Raw genomic sequence first — 23,574 nt, forward strand, 5'->3', positions numbered from 1 at the left:
TTCAGCTGGTTTTTGTTCTATTTCAATTAAAATTCTTATTTTAGTTTTACTCACTGACTTGGGGCAATACGCGAACGTTAACAGTATATTTCTTCAAACAGTCATAGAATCACATATTAAGTGCAAGTAGCAAAAGTCCTTGTAGACATTTCCCTCCACGTAGGTTTTAAAAGTTTCTGTGTGGAAATATGCGTATAAAACAATTATATAAAAGTAATTTTTTTAAAAAACATGGTTAGAGGTTTTAAAAATTGTTTTAAAAATAAATGTGTTTGTACAACTATACTGTAAAAATGTTTTTATAGTTAAAAATAAATAAGAAAGTGTTTGAATAACTATTTTGTAAAAGAGTAGCTCTCACAATACTTTTTAATGTGAAAAATAATATTTTTTTATAAGTGACCTAAATAGGAGATTCGTCTCCAAAAATTGATTCGTGAGATCACCTACGACTTTATGTTAAATTTAATTTATTGTAAAAAGAAACAAAAAAAAAAAATCTATTCAGTAATGTTAAGAAATAAATGTGAAAATATGAAAATTTTGTAAGGCAGAATATTTTGGTAAATAATAAATTTTAATACTAGCTCTTTAATAAATTACAAAAAATGCCCTTATTGAGATCATGCTTGTGTATTGTGAAATGTAAATGAATGTAAAGAGTAAATAAAATTATTGGGAATGAGAGTTTCTAGAAATTTTTTTTTTATTTCTCAAAATAACATAATCATTTTTGAAAATTTAGAATCAACGTGAGATTTGACTTCTAAATTTGGATTAAATTAAGCAGAAGTATTAACAAAATTCACAAAACTCCTATAAAATAATTTTACAAGTCAATTTGTGAAATAAATATCCGATCTGACATGAATTATGACAAATATTAGTTTATAAAATGAAGAATCACTTTGGTACGTCTAATATCGTGCAAATTTACATCGAATTATGAGATTCTATCATTATGCCGTGGGACATGTATTCAACGTATCACAAAATTTTGAAAAATAGAATTTTTATATTGAATTTTTTTTTGTAACGTAAGAATTAAGTACAAATATTGAATTATATGTAATCATTCAGTTTTTAGATGTTACAAATTCTCTCCTAAATACATTACTTTATCCTTTTTGGGTCCAATCGTTTAGAATTGGAACCAGCCAAAATGATTGTATGATAATGTAGTGATCCGCTCCCAGATCACCTACTTAACCATAATAGCATGCAATTAAATCTTAAAGTACGAAGATGAATTAAAACAACGGGAAATAAACTTTATCTAAAACCCAATGTGAGACATAGTTTTACAACTCCATCGAAAACAGTACTGAAATACTCTCAACCTGAGGCTGAAAACAACCATGATTCAAAGACAGCTGCAAACTCAAATACCGCTCCCTTCGGATCCGTCCAACCTAAGTTCTGCCCCGTGGAATATGGTGTCCAAGACAAAACCGAGGATATGAGCGATAACAACACTCAGTACGAAAGTATGAGTATACACATGCTATAAATGCTAATGCAAATATACGGGTACCGAAAACTTATCATGGTATAACTCTGCTCAGTCAAGTGGCGCTATGGTATGTAGCATTCTGGGTCGTCGCATCAGGAGATGGCTCACAAACAAGAAATAACTTGTGGATATCGGTAACCTGATCCCACACTGACGGGTCCAACTATCCACTCAAGAACACGGGGATAAGCGACCCCACTACGGATATATCAAGGTACATGCTCAACATGATCAGTGTTCTAAAAGCGTCACCTAGATCCGCCTAGGAGTCTCCTAGGCGCTAGGCGGTTGTCCACCACCTCGCTTTCTTTCTAGACTATGCCTCGAGGCGTTGTCCGCCTAATCTTTCGCCTAGGCGGCGCCCAAGCAGCCTAGGATGGCAGAAATCCGCCTAGGCGGTTACTATTTTTTTATGAAAAAATTAAAAATAAAAAAGATACGCGAAGCGAGAAATAAACACAAAAAAAAAATTTGCAGAAAAAAAGTCTAGCAAAAAGTTAAATCTCATATTACATATGCAGACTTGATATCTATTAATATTTATGTTGTTGTTAATTGTTGTTGTTGTTAGTATTATTATTAAAATTTTATAAGAGTTTCATACAAAAATTGAAAAATATAAGACATAAAAATTATATTTTATAGTAAAACTCATGAATATTTCAAGTTATTTATTATTTAGGTTTTTTTTATAAAAAAAACCGCCCAGGTCCTGCCTAGGCGGCTAGACGCTAGGCGGTGGGTACCAGGAATCATAAAACTTTGTATTTAAGCCTGAGGTACAAGGTTCGATTCCTGGGGAGGACAAAAACTCCCCACCAGGGGGGAGAAGACCATGAGTGCAAGAATGGCTGGGCCAGCCCAGTCCATTACAAAAAAAAAGGGTGCCCTTTTTTGTAACGATCCACGTCCTTCCACCACATCCTTCCCCAGCCTATATCATGGGCTCAGAGCGCATGGTTCGACGGGCATCGCACTCATGACCTCCCCACTCCTGGCAGTGGGTTTTTGCCCTCCCCAGGGATTGAACCTTGCACCTTCAGGCTTAAGTACATGTTCTTATCATCCCTCTCCAGGCTTATGTACAAGTTCTTATCATCCCTGGTACCAATTGATCTAGCTAGCTCAATGGTACCAGAGATCAGAAGACTTTGTACTTAAGCCTGGAGGTGCAAGGTTCGATTCCTAGGGAGGGCAAAAACCCATTGCCAGGAGTGGGGAGGTCATGAGTGCGATGTCCGTCGAACCATACGGTCCGAGCCCATGCTATATTCTGGGGAGGGATGCAGTGGAAGGACGTGGGTCGTTATAAAAAAGGGCGCTCCTTTTTTGTAATGGACTTGGCTGGCCCAGCCATTCTTGCACTCATGGTCTTCTCCCTCCTGGGGAACAAGGTTCGACGGGCATCGCACTCATGACCTCCCCACTCCTGGCAGTGGGTTTTTGCCCTTCCCAGAAATCGAACATTGTACCTCCAGGCTTAAGTACAAAGTTTTATGATTCCTGGTACCAGGAATCATAAAACTTTGTACTTAAGCCTAGAGGTACAAGGTTCGATTCCTGGGGAGGGCAAAAACCCACTGCCAGGAGTGGGGAGGTCATGAGTGCAATACCCGTCGAACCATGCGGTCCGAGCCCATGCTATAGGCTGGGGAGGGATGCGGTGGAAGGACGTGGGTCGTTACACATATGCAACATAATAATCATGACAAAATATATGTGCATAAACATGTCATATAAACATGAAAATATAGAACATGCATACTCAACCAGGATATATCGAATAGTACGTCTGTGCCTCTCTAGTCAAGCAACCTAGCAACTCGGGTTCTCAAATCCAACCCTATAAGCAAGTAATTATCACATCATTCATTGCGTACTAAAGCTTTAACTAGACTAATATTTACTCCCAAAATCTATTTATAGTCTAGATTTATACCTACGTCCGTCATCAGCCCACTGATGGCGATAACTCCAAAATTTAGGTGCAGCTCTGCTACGATCCCGGTAGCATTTTGTCACCGCCTGTCCCTCGAAACAATGCCTAAAACCCTTAGAAAACAGGATGAAATGGGAGGAGAATTTGGAAATGAGAAATTGCAAATGGCAGCCTCGACCCTTATTTACAGGCAACGATCGTAATTGTTGGAACACGGTCGTTCTTCGGATCGAAAAAGAAAGTGATACCCATTGCAACGAAAGTTTTAAAATTTTATATGGAACAATTCCATATCATGGGTATCAAATTCCTACGATTAAAATTGATAACATAAAATTTAAACAATGTAAATTTTACCTTAAAATCTCGAAGCGAGATTATGGACACCAATAGATTAATTTGCTCTTGTTGTATATCTCAGGAACTGATGAACGAACATTTCTTCAATCAGGTCCACGAACGGAGATTTAATCCCTCTGATAGACTACACTAGAAAGTCTATCAGAAGTTTCTACGAAGAGAAATTAACAGATTTGATCTGTTAAACCAGACTGCAATTTCGAAAATTACAGGCTGGATTTTCGATGACAGAGAGGGAGAGGGGCGGCGGCCACCTAGAGAGAGAACCCTAGGGTTTTTGAAAATTTTTATGCCTTATTGTGTCAATTTCTGTACTGCAATAACTTATTTATAATGTGGGCTGCTAACAGCTTAGGACCCATTAGTCATAAGTTCAAGCCTGACAAGGAAAGCCCGCATGTTCAAAAAATAATATAAAATTTATCGTGACTCAGATTGATAAAACAATTTCACCAATGTGCACAGAAACCATTTCTGCATCTTTTAAAGTCAAGACAAATTTTCTGAATCCGAATTCAGTGGTTTCCAAAAATGTCCATCAATATGTCATTTTAGAAAATCTTACTCCCTCTACTTTTAAATAAGAAGTCCTACTTCTTTATCCACTAAATTTAACTCTTTAAATTTAATTATCTCAACGGGGATTAGAAATCCATTACTTGTGTGACCCTCCATGGTTCAGGGATACAGCTAGCCGTGGGCTCACAACTCCTTGTGACTCGAAACAACAATTTTCGACTTGCCCATCGAATCATGGTAAGAGCGTCTAGCAACATCGCCCCATGATTCCCTAGGTATCACTGATAGTGCCTGAAAGAGTGGGTGCCCGGTGAGCCAACTTGTGGCTAAGAGCTTTTATGACTCTATGTATAAACAATCTTTTTGTTTAATATAATTTACACTTTTATAATGGCGTTTACTTTATCTTTTATCATATTATTATGTTGTGACATACTATAAGATGTTTAGATGAAGACCTTGAATATACTATAGTGTATGTAAGATGTGGTGGCACATGGGGATGGCTATCATGAAACACATCTTATAGTCACTGTATATTCTAAACAGTTCCTAGTCGATTGAGTCGTCCGTTAATAAGGATAAGGATCGCTCGAGATTGAGACTAGCATTTGCGATGCCGAGTACCACGTTTCATTGGTATGGAACATAGAGATGTTCAAAGCATGCAAATGGATATTCATACGATGAATGATCGAACTACCCTATCCGGACTTTCCAAGTGGTTATCACTTATCGAGTGGATAAAGTCCGCGGTTTTGGTTGTACACCATTAGTCCTTACTGCTTGAAACATCATTGAGACTCTATATGCTAGTACTGTACTTTGACTCGTTTACCGACTCTATTGGGGTCATCAGGTGTTGGGATTGGGTACAGTTACGACACATATAGGAGTCGATGCTTTGTTGTCAAGGATTCACCACATACTTGATAGTGTGGATATCCTATGCAATCTGAGGAGATATTAGTATGACGAATCTCTGGCCAGAGTACATGATGTGTTTTAAGAAATGGTTTCTTAGTAGCACATGCGATGTCACTATTTGATCTTCAAGATGCATTGCATAGTTATCGAATCTAGAACGACTCTCGATTTACCAATGGTTGTTGATTCGATCGGGATATATGGATGAAGGGACCGTACTGTATGCTAACCAAAATCTATTGGTTCTTGCAGGCACTATCAGTGATATCTAGGGAATCATGGGGCGATGTTGCTAGGCGCTCTTACCATGATTCGATGGGCAAGTCGGAAATTGTTGTTCCGAGTCACAAGGAGTTGTGAGCCCACGGCTAGCTGTATCCCTGAACCATTGAGGGTCACACAAGTAATGGATTTTTAATCCCCGTTGAGATAGTTAAATTTAAAGAGTTAAATTTAATGAACAAAGAAGTAGGACTTCTTATATCAGAGTAGAAGAGTAAGATTTCCTAAAATGACATAGGGATGGACATTTTTGGAAATCACTGAATTCGGATTCAAAAAAATTTATCTTGACTTTAAAAGGTGCAGAAATGGTTTCTGTGCACATTGGTGAAATCGGTTTATCAATCTGAGTCACGATGAATTTTATATTAATTTCTAAACATGCGGGGATTGCTTGTCAGGCTGGAACTTATGACTAATGGGCCCTAAGCTGTTAGCAGCCCACATTATAAATAAGTTATTGCAGTACAGAAATTACATAACAGAGGCTCATAATTTCGAACACTAGGGTTTTTGAGACCTATAGTGGCCGCCCCCCCTCTGTGTTTTCTCTCTGAAATCCAGCCTGTGAATTTTGAATTTGCAGTCTGGTTTAACGGATCAAATTCGTTAATTCTCTTCGTAGAAACTTTTGATAGATTTTCTAGTGCAATCTATCAGAGGGATTAAACTTCTGTTCGTGGACCTGATTGAAGAATTGTTCGTCCATCAGTTCCTGGAATATACAACAAGAGCAGAGTTATCTGTTGGTGTCCATAATCTCGTTTCGAGATTCAAGGTAAAAATTTAATTGTTATTTAATTTTTACACGCACAATTTAATCGTAAAGTTTTGATACTCATGATATGGAATCGTTCCATATAAAATTTTAAAACTTCCGTTGCACCGGGTATCAATTCTTAATTGATCTGAACACCGTTTTCCAACAGTGCCTGCAAGAACCAGTAGATTTTGGTTAGCGTACAGTATGGTCCCTTCATCCATATATCCCGATCGAATCAACAACCATTGGTACAACGAAAGTCGTTCGAGATTCGATAACTATGCAATGCATCTTGAAGATCAAATAGTGACATCGCATGTGCTACTAGGAAACCAAGTAACCTAAAACACATCATGTACTCTGGCCAGAGATTCGTCACACTAATATCTCCTCAGATTGCATAGGATATCCACACTCGCAAGTGTGCGGTGAATCCTTGACAACAAAGCATCGACTCCTATATGTGTCGTAACTGTACCCAATCCCGACACCTGATGAGCCTAATAGAGTCGGTAAACGAGTCAAAGCACAGTACTAGCATATAGAGTCTCAATGATGTTTCAAGTAATAAGGACTAATGGTGTACAATCAAAACCACGGACTATATCCACTCGATAAGTGATAACCACTTGAAAAGTCCGAATAGGGTAGTTCGATCATTCATCATATGAATATCCATTTGCATGCTTCGAACATCTCTATGTTCCATACCAATGAAACATGGTACTCGGCATCGCAAATGCTAGTCTCAATCTCGAGCGATCCTTATCCTTATTTGTGGACGGCTCAATTGACTAGGAACTGTTTAGAATATACAGTGAACATAAGATGTGTTTCATGACAGTGATCTCTCTATATTCACTATCTCATCTTACTTTAGTATATTCAAGGTCTTTATTAAAATAGCAATAACATATCATTATATAATAATAAGATAAAGTGAACGCCATTTAAAAAACGTATATTATATTAAACAAAGATTGTTTACAAAAAGAGACTCTCAAAGCCCTTAGCCACAAGTTGGCTAACGGGGCATCAACTCTTTTAATCTCCCACTTGCCCTAAAGCCAACTAGTCATACTACGTAGTCCCATTGCTTCGCGATGTTTGTCAAATAATAGTCCTGGCAAGGGCTTAGTAAGTGGATCAGCGATATTGTCTCCAGAGGCCACTCTCTCGACAGTGATGTCTCCTCTTTCCACGATCTCCCGGATGATGTGGTATTTCCTCAGTACGTGTTTGGATCTTTGATGAGACCTTGGTTCCTTTGCCTGAGCAACGACACCCGTGTTGTCACAGTACACCGGAACTAGACCAACAGCTTCAGGAATAACGCCCAACTCTTGGACGAAATTCCTCATCCAAACGGCCTCTTTAGCAACAGCTGATGCCGCAATGTATTCTGCCTTAGTGGTGGAATCCGTTGTGGTGTCCTGCTTGGAACTCTTCCAAGAGACAGCACCGCCATTGAGCATGAACACAAATCCAGAGGTTGACTTCGAGTCATCCACATCACTTTGGAAGCTAGAGTCGGTATAGCCTTCCAATTTCAGATCTCTTCCTCCATAAACCATGAATGCATTCTTAGTTCTTCTCAAGTACTTAAGAATATCCTTCACGGCTTTTCAATGCATTTGATCGGGATTGGCTTGATATCTGCTCGTGACACTCAGAGCAAATGCCATATCCGGTCTGGTAGATATCATCCCATACATGATACTCCCTATGGCTGACGCATATGGTATGTGTGTCATTTTCTCTATCTCTTCATCAGTCTTGGGACACATAGACTTGGATAGAGAGACTCCATGACATATAGGTAGATGTCCTCTCTTGGACTCATCCATTGAAAACCTTTTCAATATAGTGTCGATGTAGGTAGCTTGAGTAAGTCCTATCATTCTCTTAGATCTATCTCTATAGATCTGTATCCCTAGAATATAGGACGCCTCACCCAAATCATTCATCGAGAATCTACCTGACAACCATATCTTTGTTGACTGCAACATCCCTACATCATTCCCAATGAGTAAGATGTCATTAACATAAAGTGCTAAGAATGTCACAGCATCCTTAACTTCTTTTTTGTACACACACGGTTCCTTCGGGTTCTTGATGAAACCAAAGTCCTTTATTGTTTCATCAAATTTCTGGTTCCAACTTCTTGATGCCTGTTTGAGACCATAGATCGATCTCTGAAGCTTACATACCTTATGCTCACTTCCCATGGATGTGAATCCCTCGGGCTGCATCATATAGATTTCTTCCTTAATGTTTCCATTAATAAATGCAGTCTTCACATCCATTTGCCATATCTCGTAGTCATACCAAGCTGCTATGGCAATAAGGATTCTTATGGACTTGAACATTGCGACTGGTGAAAAGGTTTCATCATAGTCAACTCCTTGTCTTTGAGTATAACCTTTTGCAACCAATCGTGCCTTGTAGGTCAGTACCTTACCATCAGGCCCAAGCTTTCTCTTTTAGATCCATTTACACCCGATTGGAACTATTCCATCGGGAGGATCTACTAAAGACCAAACTTGGTTTGCATGCATCGAGTCTATTTCCGACTGCATAGCTTCAAGCCATAACTTCGAATCAGCATCAGAAATTTCTTCCTTGAAGTTTCTCGGATCACATCCAATGTCGGGTTCACTTTGATCCCCTTCAAGAAGAAGATCATATCAAATAGGAGGCCTAGAAGTCCTCTCGGATCTTCTAGTAATAGGCGTGTCTTGTGATGATTCTTGAGGTATAGGATCGTTATTTTGTATCTCGGGTTCTTCTCGAATTTCTTCGAGTTCCATCATCTTGTCTTTCTTATCCAATAAGAACTCTTTCTCCAAGAAGTTGGCATTCCTTGAAACAAACACTTTTGTTTCAGTAGGATGATAGAAATAATATCCGATTGAATTCTTCGGATACCCTACAAAATAACATAAGGTGGATCGACTATCCTACTTATCTCCCACTGTCTGCTTCACGTAAGCAGGACATCCCCAAATCCTCAAGTACGAATACTTAGGAGCTTTGCCATTCCATAACTCGTATGGTGTTTTGTCCACTGCTTTAGTGTGGACGTTGTTCAACAACAATACCGCCGTTTCAATAGCATAGCCCCAAAATTAAGGTGGGAGCTCAGCGAAGCTCATCATAGATCGAACCATGTCCAACAAGGTTCGATTGCGACGCTCCAAAACACCATTCAGCTGAGGTGTCATAGGAGGAGTCCACTGAGAGAGAATCCCATTCTCTTTTAGATAATCCAAGAACTCGGTACTTAAGTATTCTCCACCTCGATCTGATCGAAGTGCTTTAATACTCTTACCTAGTTTATTTTCTACTTCAGCCTTGAATTCATTGAACTTTTCAAATGATTCAGACTTATATTTCATCAAATATAAGTACCCATACCTAGAATAATCATCAGTAAAGGTAATGAAGTAGGTGTGACCAAATTTTGTACCAATACTAAATGGTCCGCAAACATCTGTATGGATCAAATCCAATAGATTTTGACTACGCTCAGGTTTTCCTTTGAAAGGAGATTTAGTCATTTTTCCTTTCAGGCAGGACTCACAAGTAGGTAGAGAGTTAATATCAGACATATCAAACATGCCTTCTCCCACTAGCTTGTTCATCCTCCTTGAGGAAACATGACCTAGCCTAGCATGCCAAAGGTTTGCCGGGTTTTGATTATCAATTTTTCTTTTATTTGTTGTTACCGGTTTATCAACATAATTAATTGGAACGTCTTTTAATTTTAAGTTATATAGATCATTTTCAAGTTGTCCACATCCAATTAAACATTCATTCTTGTAAATATTGCAAATCACATTCACAAAATTGCAAGAAAAACCATCTCTATCAAGCATAGAAATAGAAATAATGTTTTTAACCAAATCTGGCACATATAAAACATCTCTAAAAAATAACTTAAAATCATTCTGCAAAATTAAACAAATGTCTCCCATAGCTTTGGCTTCAACTCGAGAACCATTTCCGAGCCTCAGCTGGGTCTCACCCATCCTAAGCTTGCGACTTCTTGTCATCACCTGCAAATCATTGCAAATGTGAGATCCACATCCGGTATCCAATACCCAAGAAGTAGTATTAAGTGAAACATTTATTTCAATATAAAACATACCCTTCGCAGTTCGCAACTGCTCGAGATATTCCTTGCAGTTACGTTTTCAATGACCGAGTTTCTTGCAGTGATGGCAAACATCCTTGGATTTTTCCACGTTTGAAGCCTTTGTCTTGTTTTTCTTCTCGGGTCCGATTTTCTTGGATGGGGCAGAACGTTTCTTACCCTTTGTACTTGGCCCTTTCTTAGCAGAAGAAGAGGAGCCCATCAAGAGAATCGGTTTATCCTTCTTTAAAGTGGCTTCATAAGTTACAAGCATATTGACCATCTCTTCAAGGGAGGCCTCTATCTTATTCATATTGAAATTCACCACAAAACCGTCAAACGATGAAGGAAGAGAGAGAAGTAATAAGTCCACATTGAGTTCATGCTCCAATACCAATTCAAGCATTACCAACTTCTGAATGAGCCAAATCATGCGTACCCCATGATCACGGACCGAAGTCCCTTCATGCATGCGACACGTCATTAACTCTTTTACAGTAGCGAACCTTTCAGCTCTCTATTGAGCCCCAAAAAGTTCCTTGAGTTGTACGTGAATGTCAGCAGCATTCACGGTATCCTCAAATCGCCTCTGGAGTTCATCAGACATCGAAGCTTGCATATAACATTTGGCCTTGATATCATGGTCCCACCATTTATCAAGTTTGGCCAACTCTTCCGGACTTATATCAGCTGGTGCTTCCTTCAGAGGAGATTTTTCTAACACGTAGAACATCTTCTCCGAGGTCAAGACAATCTTCAACTTACGGAACCATTCCGCATAGTTTGCGCCAGTCAGTTTGTTTTGTTCGAGAATAAAGAATAGTGGATTGCGCGAATTCATCTTAATGAAATACTGAAAAGAAACAGTCAATAATCAGTGATTGTTTAATTAATTTACTAAGACATAAAATAAGGCGAGTTTAATTTTATGAATTACACTCCCACTATTTTAACGATTCCACCACCCTCTAGTGAAAACGAGAGAATTATTTTCTTTAGTGGGAACATGGAGCCCAATTGACAAAACATGGTCCCGAATAATATCAGCCAACCATGCTCTTCAAAAGGTAGAGCCCAATTGTTTTCAAAACAATCCCCATGTTATTTACCTCATGTCCAGTAAGGGCCCAATAATATGACGCCGTTTATTGTGACATGTCAAGATGACCCATCAATATTAAGTTGTGATGGACGGTCGTCATGTGGATCCCCAATAATATGAGCCAATCCCATGGGAGTTCCACCCAACTTACAACATGTGTCGATCCAATGTACAGCTTTCCGAAGAACGAGCCCCCCCAATAATATGAGCCGGACCATGCCCGCGGGTAGCATCTCATACATTGATCGTTGATGAAAGGTAGGAACAATTAAACAATATTTAAATTCCCTTTTGTTAATCTTGATATCAATTTTAAATAAAATTTAAAATGAGGGATTTTAATTTTGAAAAGGTTTGTCTCATCATTCAAAATTTTGTATGCTTGCGGGATCCATACAATTTAGTCTAAACATGCATACAACAATAATATCATATATTATATTTTAGGATGATCGATTCCATTACTAATCGACCCGTGGTTGCCAATCACGAGTCTAAGTCCAATCCTAGGTGATATGCAAGAATGCAATGCAATCCTATTACATTGTGCTTCCAATTTACATTTTTTCAGTCTTTATCATTGCTTGTTGAGCCCACCTCCATCTTCAAAATCTCTCACTATTTCTAGTGAATTTACAATAAATTACTATGACAAATAAAGGGATACATTATAGGGGTGGGAACAGGCCATAAACCAGACCCACTTTTATTACAAATGATAAAATCAAATTGGGCCATAAACCAGGCACATTAATAAAACCCAACAATCAATAATAAAGCCAAATGTAAACAACCTAACATACACCTATAACATTGGTCATGGCAATCGATCATCCTTATCCAATATTTAATTCAAAATTAATTCATTGGATAACATGCAATGGCAATAAATTTAAATAGATAAAATCATATTTCTTACATAAAATCTTATTTTATATATAAAATCATATTTTACCTAATTTATTCATAAAATCATATTTTATATATAAAATATTATTTCATATATAAAATCATATTTTATTATCAATTGTACCAAAATAATTAATTTAAAGATTTAATTTATTGGATTAAATTTATAAATTTCCAAAATTCAAAATTTATCCAAAAATTAATTTTCTTAAAATTTTGGGCTCAAACAATTTTGACCCATTGCCTCATGGACTAATCCAAACAATTTTCAATTGGTCTAAAAATTATAATTTCTAAAATTATAAAATAAAAAAAAATTTAAATATAATTTTGGGGCTGCCCGGGACAATCCCGAGCAGCCCGCCCTGCCCTTCTAGGCTGGGCCATAGCCCAGCCCAGCTTTCGGCCCAGCCGAGCGCTGGGCTAGGGCAACAGTTGCCCTAGCCCAGCTGCTGGGCCATTGGGCCGCCACCTGCAGCCCAGTTGCGCACTGGGCAAGGGCAACATTTGCCCTGGCCCAGCCGCCAGGCTGCTGGGCCGCCTTACGCGGCCCAGCTGGGTGATGGGCTAGGGCAACGGTTGCCCTAGCCCATCACGCTGGGCTGCCGAGTGCAGCCTGCGCGCCGGGCGGCGGCTGCCCGCTGCTCGAAAATTTTTTTTAATCGTATGATCCGAGAGCAACCTGGCTCTGATACCACTGTTGGAACACGGTCGTTCTTCGGATCGAAAAAGAAAGTGATACCCGTTGCAGCGGAAGTTTTAAAATTTTATATGGAACAATTCCATATCATGGGTATCAAATTCTTACGATTAAAATTGATAACATAAAATTTAAACAATGTAAATTTTACCTTAAAATCTCGAAGCGAGATTATGGACACCAACAGATTAATCTGCTGTTGTTGTATATCCCAGGAACTGATGATTGAAGAAACTTGTTGTATATCCCAGGAACTGATGAACGAACGTTTCTTCAATCATGTCCACGAACGGAGATTTAATCCCTCTGATAGACTGCACTAAAAAGTCTATCAAAAGTTTCTACGAAGAGAAATTAACAGATTTGATCTGTTAAACCAGACTGCAATTTCGAAAATTACAGGCTGGATTTTCGATGACAGAGAGGGAGAGGGGCGGCGGCCACCTAGAGAGAGAACCCTAGGGTTTTCGAAAATTTTTATGCCTTATTGTGTCAATTTTTGTACTGCAATAACTTATTTATAATGTGGGCTGCTAACAGCTTAGGACCCATTAGTCATAAGTTCAAGCCTGACAAGCAAAGCCCGCATGTTCAGAAATTAATATAAAATTTATCGTGACTCAGATTGATAAACCAATTTCACCAATGTGCACAGAAACCATTTCTGCATCTTTTAAAGTCAAGACAAATTTTCTGAATCCGAATTCAGTGGTTTCCAAAAATGTCCATCAATATGTCATTTTAGAAAATCTTACTCCCTCTACTTTTAAATAAGAAGTCCTACTTCTTTATCCACTAAATTTAACTCTTTAAATTTAATTATCTCAACGGGGATTAGAAATTCATTACTTGTATGACCCTCAATGGTTCAGGGATACAGCTAGCCGTGGGCTCACAACTCATTATGACTCGTAACAACAATTTCCGACTTTCCCATCGAATCATGGTAAGAGCGTCTAGCAACATCGCCCCATGATTCCCTAGGTATCACTGATAGTGCCTGCAAGAACCAGTAGATTTTGGTTAGCGTACAGTACGGTCCCTTCATCCATATATCCCGATCGAATCAACAACCATTGGTACAACGAGAGTCGTTCGAGATTCGATAACTATGCAATGCATCTTGAAGATCAAATAGTGACATCGTATGTGCTACTAGGAAACCAAGTAACCTAAAACACATCATGTACTCTGGTCAGAGATTCATCACACTAATATTTCCTCAGATTGCATAGGATATCCACACTCGCAAGTGTGCGGTGAATCCTTGACAACAAAGCATCGAATCCTATATGTGTCGTAACTGTACCCAATCCCGACACCTGATGACCCTAATAGAGTCGGTAAATTAGTCAAAGCACAGTACTAGCATATAGAGTCTCAATGATGTTTCAAGTAATAAGGACTAATGGTGTACAACCAAAACCGCGGACTATATCCACTCGATAAGTGATAACCACTTGAAAAGTCCGAATAGGGTAGTTCGATCATTCATCATATGAATATCCATTTGCATGCTTCAAACATCTCTATGTTCCATACCAATGAAACATGGTACTCGGCATCACAAATGCTAGTCTCAATCTCGAGCGATCCTTATCCTTATTTGTGGACGGCTCAATTGACTAGGAACTGTTTAGAATATACAGTGAACATAAGATGTGTTTCATGACAGTGATCTCACTATATTCACTATCTCATCTTACTTTAGTATATTCAAGGTCTTTATCAAAATAGCAATAGTATATCATTATATAATAATAAGATAAAGTGAACGCCATTTAAAGAACATATATTATATTAAACAAAGATTGTTTACAAAAAGAGACTCTCAAAGCCCTTAGCCACAAGTTGGCTAACGGGGCATCAACTCTTTCAGTAACTTCCGATCTTGGTTTGCAGCTTTCGATCTGAGTTCAGAAAGTCCGATCGTGACTTCGGAACTTTCGAACTCTATCCACCGAATATGTGTTTTGTGATTGGACAACTCTATGTGCTTGCAGAGTTCTGACCTTTCGAATTGGGGGTTCGGAGCTTCCGAACTCCTTCGAGTCCAATCACCAATCAGAAAACCCATAATTTCTAATCCAAAGGAGATCGGATCTTTCGATCTGTATTTCGAAACTTCTGAACTGTTCGGTGCATCCGAACTTCTACATTGTCTTCCGAACCAGTTCGGAGTTTTCGATCTGCTCTTTGGAGCTTCTGAACTGCCCAGACACCGAGGCTCCTAGACCATTTTTGATCATTTTGAATCCGATTTTCAACTCATTAAACTCAAATGAGGATTTTTTAATCATGTTTTGATCAATTAAAAATGTTTATATAATTGATTATTCTAAACAGGAATCGGGATACTACAGATAAAATCATTAAAATATCACATTGTAATTTATAAATATTAAACATTAGGTCTCAAGACGATCTCTCAATACTATCCATATTTAAAATAAAAAAAATAATTTTTAAGTTACTGAAATAAAACATCTATCACACAAAATCGACCATAATACCGTTCCACATAAGTTTTTATGAACTTGATTAAACAAACTAACATTATTGTAATAACTAAATTTAACAACATTTAATTTATAGGAATATGTCATAATATAGTATACTGTAACTAAAAATATCACATTTTCAATTCAAAACGTTGTGTTATTTAATAATAATAATAATAATAATAATTATTATTATATCATTTTCTTTTTGTGCACATGTACATTAATAACCATAAAGGTCGGTGCTTTGGGTCCCACTGTCTTATGCTTATGGGCCCCACGAAATTTGATCCAACGGCTCATACGTCCCTGCTTGTAGACCACGCTATTTCTATCGCGCGCTTTAACGGCGCCGATTTTTCGCGTACTAATAAAATAAAGACAAAAATCTATATTCTCGTCTGCTGTATTAATTACCCAACGAAAGGACTAAAACGCCCACTCGCACCAGGTTAAGAAGGAAACGAGAAGGGCAAAACAGTCTTTACTCATCATTTGCCTGTAATATTAAATTTTATGAACGACTTTAAATATTCTTACTGGAGTACAAGAACTTCTAAAAAATATTATTCTTATTATTATAATCAAAATCAAAATAATAAAATAAAATAAAATATTTAAATTTGACGTATTTTTTGGTACAAGTTTCTTAGATTTTTTCCAAATTACTGTTATTAAAATTTTTGGTAATTAAGTTTGGCGTGATTCTGGATTTCCGCCATTGATCGGAGCTTTTTCTCGACTTTCATCGATCGTATATTCGTCCGCACACGCATAATCTTCAGAATTTAATCGTGCGTAGTGGAAATCGTATTTATTGCAGTGTGTACAAACATCGGGAATCGATGCCGGGGAATTCGAGAATGCGTAGGAATTGTGTGGTGTCCGATTCCTACAATCCAGCTCGCGGACAAGTCGAAGGTATTTCTTGAATTTTGCTGTGGAGAAAACATTTTTTTTGGGTGTTTGATTTTGTTTATACGCTGCTTTTGTAATATTTATCCTCCCGCTGATGATCATTTTCGTCTGCTCATGATCGAGAAGGTAGTTTGTTTGTTAAAAAGCATTTAAATTTGTTTTTTTTTTGCTGTTTTTTTACGGATTATGCTGTGTCTATTGCAGCAGATATGATGGGCAGGTTGAAGTTGGGGAACAGTGATGATAATGGTGGAGTGGGTGATGAAGCGGGTGCATATCCGGACCGGCCTGGTGAACCGGATTGCATATACTATCTGAGAACCGGGACTTGCGGATATGGGAGCAATTGTCGTTTCAATCATCCCTCCAAGGGAGGACATGTAAATATCAATCTCAAAATAATATATTTTTTTTACTGTGCTTACAGTGTTTTAGCTACTTAATGAAGTATGAAATAATACCCGGTTTCTTTGTTGTTGATGGTGGCTAGGATTGTGGTGCTACTGAACTGCCAGAAAGAGTTGGGCAGCCTGATTGCGGGGTAAATTTGTATTGTTCTTGTTTTGTGGTTTGCAATTTTGCTGTTAAGTTTTGGGTTACTTTTCTTCATCGTTCACTACATTTAAAGTTTCCTACAAATTCTTACAGTTAGTGTTCTGTGTGAGAAAGATATCTCATCAAGAGCCTAATGTCTTCTTATCTTACATAATGTGTTTAACGAAGCTCTTGACTAATCACTTTTCCTTTCCATTCTTATGGTTCTGCGAACTGGTCACTTTTTGGATTCATTTCCCGTTAAGTAAATCTTACTCGATATGTCCGAATATTTCTTTATCCTTTTCTTTTTATCAAACAAAGATGTAGTTTCCTAGTTTCTCGGGGCTGTTAGGGGCATGTTTATGATAGCATCAATGTTATTCTGAACTAGGCTTTTTATTTCTTGCCCTAGTTTGGCGTGATTTGAATAGGAAGGTTTACTGCCATGTGAAAATTGATTGTAATTTAGCTTGCTATAGTCAGCAAGTCTTAAGTTATACGGGCGTTAGAAGGATGATTTTTTTCCCCAATATAGTAAGTCTTGGATTTTCTCACTTTGCGGATATGCTTTTTGCGGGAAATTATCACTTAATTAACTATAATCGATTTGCACACACTTGACATTTGCATAACAGCAATGTTACATAAAAGATTTTTACTGTTTTACAAAATTTACCTACAAAAACATGGTGGGAAAAAAAATTTGTGTTAAAATTGAAAAGTTTATAGTTGAATGCTAATTGTTGATGATAAAATTTGAATAGTTATAACTTTTGAGCATACAACTTATATAAATTAAAAATCGAGGTAGATGTTATTGGAGTTTACGTTTGAAGTCTCTAATCTAGTTTTATGAGTTGCTCTCGCTTAATGAATAGCACAAGATGGAATTATTTTTTAAATTACCATTCATATATATATTTTTGATGGGTGTGGTGGTTTTGGCTTTGGGAACACATATTTGGAGACCCAATTGAGAACTTATAGGCTTCTTCTTCTCAATATTGGGAGGGAGAATTTGGGGCCACCTAAGTCAATTAATTGTATTTTGGACTTTCATAAGACAATGCTTGAGGCAACCGAGTTCTCTCTTCTTTTATTTTGTAATGGAACAAATTGCTCGAGCCTGTAATGTATTCAGAACCTTTAAAATTGTTTTTGATTAATGAAAGCTACTAGTTTTGGGCACATTCTACATTGAACTTGTTGAATGGATGGCTGCTAGTTGCCTTTCTCAGAAGATACAATAAACTTATTTCTCTCCGTATCAAAGATATTTACAATACAGATCTCAATGACGTTCAGGAACTATAATTTCGGAAGTGGATGTTTTAGTTATATGATTGTCTCCTGGGGATTAAGCTGTTGGCTTTTCAACTAATCCTTAATATTTTTACTGGCTGTGATTCGTTATGATCTTCAACTCATAGCAGTTCAAAATAATGACTGCTTTGTGTGTGTGTGTGTTATTTGTTTCTAGCTCATCTACGAGTATTTATCATTGTTTACTTGAATTATTTTTCCCGTGAGTTCAGTTTGTTTGAATGACGACAGTAGGTGTATATTTGAAAGTTGTGATTCGCCTTTTGGGATAAATTAAGTAAAGGATAAACTGTATTTTGTGGACAAACCCATGATTAGTTGTTTTTTCTCCTGTTTTTGTCCGTCTCAAATGAGGAACTTTTCATAAGTCTTGCAAAGTAAGCATAGATCTGCATGATTCTTGAGTTGCTATCATTGCAGGCTCCTATAATTGGTTCTTATTGTCTTGCAGTACTATCTAAAGACAGGTTGGTGCAAATATGGGTCAACTTGTAAGTACCATCACCCAAAGGACAGGTTGGTTGACTCATCAGCCGTCCCGAATATATTGGGTCTGCCAATGCGTGAGGTACTTATTCTCTTTGGTCTACTTGTACATCTAAATTCAGATTGCTTTTGGAAGCTCAATAATCTAAATGGAATATGATACGGAAATGCTTATAGAGGTAGTGGTTCCGTGTAAGTATACAGGATGCAAAGCCATGCCTTTATTATATGCGGACTGGATTATGTAAGTATGGATATGCTTGCAAGTTCCATCATCCTCAACCCATGCCAACTTCAAACGTCTTGCCTGTGGTAGGACCTGCAGTTGTGTCTTCATCTGGTGTACCATCTGTTGGTGAACTTCCAACAGCATCCTTATCAAAGGCTACTTATTTCCCCAGTTCTTCCATGCAACTTCCACAAAGCTATATGTCATTATTTCTATCTCCATCACAAGGCTGGAGCACGTATGTGGTATGTTCTATTAAATGGAAAATTATCAGTTTGCGTATATTTTTGTAAAATTAAATGCAACATCCTCTGTCTCAAGCATGTTAGTTTGGCTGAAAAAAATGCACTTTGCTTGGAAGGAAAGGTGATGAAAACATGTTGCCATCAAATCCTATGGGAGGCCATTGCAACAATTCTAAAGTTCATGTATTCCTCCTGGAGTTCTTAACTATAACCTATATACTAGTCTCATGTAGATTTTGAGAATGTTTCAATCTCGGATTTATTACGAGATTGGGCTTTTGCCTATTGTTGATAGGGGTAGGATCATGACACCTTCTTTGTCGATGGCGGATCACTTGTCTGCATATTGTACTCTATAATTTTATCGTAATTAATATAATATTGTTTCTTATAAAAAAAAAAAATATATATATATAGAGGAATTTTCAGCTGCCCAACCATGTTTCCCCACTTCGTCCGCGTTGGGTTTTAGTGCTGAAAAAAAAACCAAAAACCACTAAAACCCACTACCGGGTTTTAGTGATCGCGGACGAAGTGGGGAAACATGGTTGGGTAGCTGAAAATTCCTCTATATATATATATATATATGCTATAAATTAAAAAGAGTGGTTTTTGAGTAGTTACATTACATTTGTGGATCTAAACTCTGGTAATGTCTTATATCTGTAATGTTATTTTGAACACTATTTGATAAATTTGGGCAACTCAGAAAATTTCAAAATGGATAACGATTTTGTTGAACTGAAAGCATTTAAATTTTCAAGTAGAATGCAACAAATTGACGTTTTTCTACGTGTTACATCAAAAGAAAATTATGCTTGTGGAACAGCTGTATGATTTCTTGGTCACGCAGCTAGTATTTTCATAAGCACTCTCTTTCTCGATGCATTCTAGTCACTGTGCTAATGATGGCATTTAGTTGTCCGGGTTAATGAACTTTCTGTAGAAATTTGAATTTGACGTTTACGTTCATAATTTGCAATTCTTACTTGGTCTCTGACTGAACAACTAGGGAAGTTTCAGTCCTCTGTCTATGACCACTGTCCAGGCTGCACCAGCTCCCAATGGGAAGCAATCAGCATCCTATCATCCGGAAAGGCCGGATCAACCTGAATGCCCATATTTCATGAATTATGGGAGCTGCAAATACGGACAGGACTGCAAGTATCACCACCCAAGAGAAAAGATCTCGCAATTGGCATCAAGTTCCCTTGGTCCACTTGGCCTTCCTTTAAGACCTGTAAGTTGCTTCGTGTCTTTATCTTCGTGTTGGCATGTATCTTTCGATATGAATAGTTGACCAGACTAAATGAATAAAAAGAAGAAACATAACTTCTTTGTGTTGAAATATGTTAGTGCATACCATAATAATATACTGTTGGGTGGAAATGGTAATGGGTCTTACTAATTAGATGCTTTCAGCAGTTATCCAATTTGACAATGTTAATTTGTGAAGCCTATTCCTCTAGAATTGTACTTCAATATCGATATCATATGAGGTAATGCATTATGTTTTGATGCTCAACTCTTCAGACATGATTGTATTTGATGCTTGATTCAATAGTCCCTTGTGAAACTATATTCTGTGAAATTTTGGAATCTTAAAATGAGCTCATTGTGTAATCATTGACCATTTTGTGCTTGTTTACTCTTTAACTGTGCCCATTTCCATCTCATTTCAATTTACATGAATTACAGCTTCGCTGGCTAATCCAGCGTAAAAGCATCCATGCCTCTCGGTTTTATAACTTTGATAGAAAACGTGAGTTATCCTCTATAATGTCACTATTTGATCCATGATAAAAAAATGCTTCATAATTTTTCATAAGTCATAGCCCCACTAAATTCTGAGTTAACATGAAATAACCCAGTTCAGTTTAAGTACTGAGATGAACTGATAAATTTCTGTTTTTAGTTGAGGTAACAATGTAAAGGATTCTTGATGTAAGGAAATTAGGAACTTTTACCCTGTATTGCCAAAAATTTTATATGTGGGAGGTGGTCATGTGAGCCATGGCTCTAACCATATTGATGAAATCCATAAAAAATAGAGTTGTACTATTTGAATTTTTTTTCCCCATAGGTAAAATAGTTCATTTTATCGTGGTTTAAAATGAATCGGTCAAGGCTTCCTTGTATGGGTATGAGATTTGTGGTGACTGTCGACATTTTGAATGTAATAGCAGTATATTTTTCTTGTCAGAGCATTCGGTTGGCTTGCTTTGTTGAAAGTTTAAAGGCTATGATAGAGAGCTTGCATGAATGATAACATACAAATTCCAATGTAACCATGGGTTATTAGTAGCTGTCATTTGCAAGGTAAAGAAAACCTCGTCGGTTGAGTCGCAAAGGTACAAAGTCAAATCTGGCCTGAGTTCTGTGGATCATATCAGAGAGTTACATGTTCTTGTGTCCTTGAGAATATGAGGATGAATTGATCTAATAGAACATGGCTAAAAACTATGGAATGAGCCAAAATCATGATGCCATGTTCTAAAAATACACAAGACATATTAGAGTCGGTATGATGCGCAATCCTTGAGTAGTGTGGGAGTGGTATGTTGTGATGTTGTAGTGATCATTCCACAAAGTGGGAACAAACAATAAATGTGTTTACTCAGAAAAACGCTGTGAGATGACCAAAAGCAGCGTTTTCAACAGTTTAAGAGCAAGGCAATATGATTCTTGCTACATGACAATGTTCTGAAAATTTCATGTTTGATTTTGATGTCTTCACAGTTTGTGTTTTACCATTATTTTGTTTTCTCGCAGGGACATCCTGTATGTTCGTATTACAGCCTTTATGGACTCTGCAAGTATGGTCCTACGTGTAAATTTGATCATCCTTTGGATGCTTACTCATACGCCTACAGTTTGAGCATCCCTTCTCTGGCAGCTCCTTATTCACCTCACCTACTGTATCAAAGAGCATCACCGCAGGTTCCGTCATTTGAAATATCTCCCTCCAAAACATCAACTATAAGTGACGGGATCAAGAAAGGTGCAACTGGGAGCGATGATAATTGGAACTCTAGTACAAAAGGCCGCAAAGGTTCACCTGATCAGTCTAATTCTCTCCCGAATTCTTACAAAACACCCTATGAGCTCATCCACTACGAATCTAGCGAATCTCTCTGACTGTTGTAAACACGACTAGAATCACTACCACCATCCGTCATTATGCCTATCATTCTCTGGCTTTGTGAAATCGACGTTCATTTTTTGACATGGTCTTTTTGTTCTGTGTTTTTGATACTGTTCCAAGCTATTTGACCAATCATGACAATTGATTAATGGAGACCTATCTGTTTCATTCTTCATCTTAGTAAATTTATATCGATAATATTATGATAGATTATCTGCTTTATTGTAAATGTTAGGACAGGTACGCACGTCATTCTATTTTTATTACAAAGATGAATTGAAATGAATCTGAATATTCATTGAATGAGAAAATGGAAAAGTGTGTTATCGGGAGTACACTTTAGCTATTTATATACAATTAGTCAATTAGTAAAATGCACGCGTTTGCACATAAGATCACTTATTTTATACGTGTTTCGCACGTAAGATCATTTATTTTATGATCAATTTGTTATATAATTGAATTAATTAAAGATGATATTGAATTTAATGTTTTATATTGATTTTTATTTTATATCAATTTATTTCAATATTTTTGGTGTCATGCCAATTTACGTCACTACTATTTTTTTTTTCATTTTTTAAATTATAATTTATTTTTAAATTTAAATAATTTTAGATAATTTTAATAGTAGTTAATTTCAGTGCCATACATTAATTATTATGTCATCACATTCAAATGCATCGATCTATTTCTTATTTTCATATCACTTACATGTGGTTATGTAGATATATTAAGAATAAATATCAAAAAAATATAGTGTTCAATAAAATTTTTCTCTGTTATTTCATTTATTATATTTTAAAAGATAAAAATATTTATATTAATTAATAGTTATATCTAATCATCTTAAATAAACAAATTCTTAATCATTATTATATATACATGATAATTTCACTATGTATTATTAATTAATAATTTTAATTATTATTTTAATATTTGTTTTAAATTTATCATTTTAATTAAAATGTTATTTTATTTTTTTTACCAACTAAAAATTAAACATTACAATTATAATAAAGATACTTTTATAATAACTTT

At 36.9% G+C, this 23,574-nt stretch overlaps 1 protein-coding gene across 2 annotated transcripts; it reads left to right on the forward strand.

The window, feature by feature from the left end:
* The first annotated feature begins 16,248 nt into the window (after nucleotides 1–16,248).
* Nucleotides 16,249–22,719, forward strand: LOC140863138 (zinc finger CCCH domain-containing protein 3-like). Of its 2 annotated transcripts, none has more exons than XM_073266323.1 (7): nucleotides 16,249–16,571; nucleotides 16,776–16,948; nucleotides 17,059–17,109; nucleotides 18,880–18,996; nucleotides 19,119–19,388; nucleotides 20,401–20,628; nucleotides 22,161–22,719. In XM_073266323.1, exons 1-7 carry the CDS (start codon nucleotides 16,496–16,498, stop codon nucleotides 22,524–22,526), a joined length of 1,281 nt encoding a protein of 426 aa, XP_073122424.1. In that variant the 5' UTR covers nucleotides 16,249–16,495; the 3' UTR covers nucleotides 22,527–22,719. The 2 variants fall into 2 exon arrangements, with proteins under 2 accessions (XP_073122424.1, XP_073122423.1); XM_073266322.1 differs by having other exon boundaries at nucleotides 16,773–16,948; nucleotides 22,161–22,718.
* The last annotated feature ends 855 nt before the right edge of the window (nucleotides 22,720–23,574 follow it).

Source organism: Henckelia pumila, chromosome 4 (genome assembly GCF_033568475.1).
Source record: "Henckelia pumila isolate YLH828 chromosome 4, ASM3356847v2, whole genome shotgun sequence".
Lineage (NCBI taxonomy): Eukaryota > Viridiplantae > Streptophyta > Magnoliopsida > Lamiales > Gesneriaceae > Henckelia > Henckelia pumila.

Coding starts and splice junctions, on each gene's coding strand:
- LOC140863138 (XM_073266322.1), top strand. CDS start 16,496: ATGCCGGGGAATTCGAGAATGCGTAGGAATTGTGTGGTGTCCGATTCC. Junction 16,572..16,772: donor AGCTCGCGGACAAGTCGAAG/GTATTTCTTGAA, acceptor TGTCTATTGCAG/CAGATATGATGGGCAGGTTG. Junction 16,949..17,058: donor ATCCCTCCAAGGGAGGACAT/GTAAATATCAAT, acceptor GATGGTGGCTAG/GATTGTGGTGCTACTGAACT.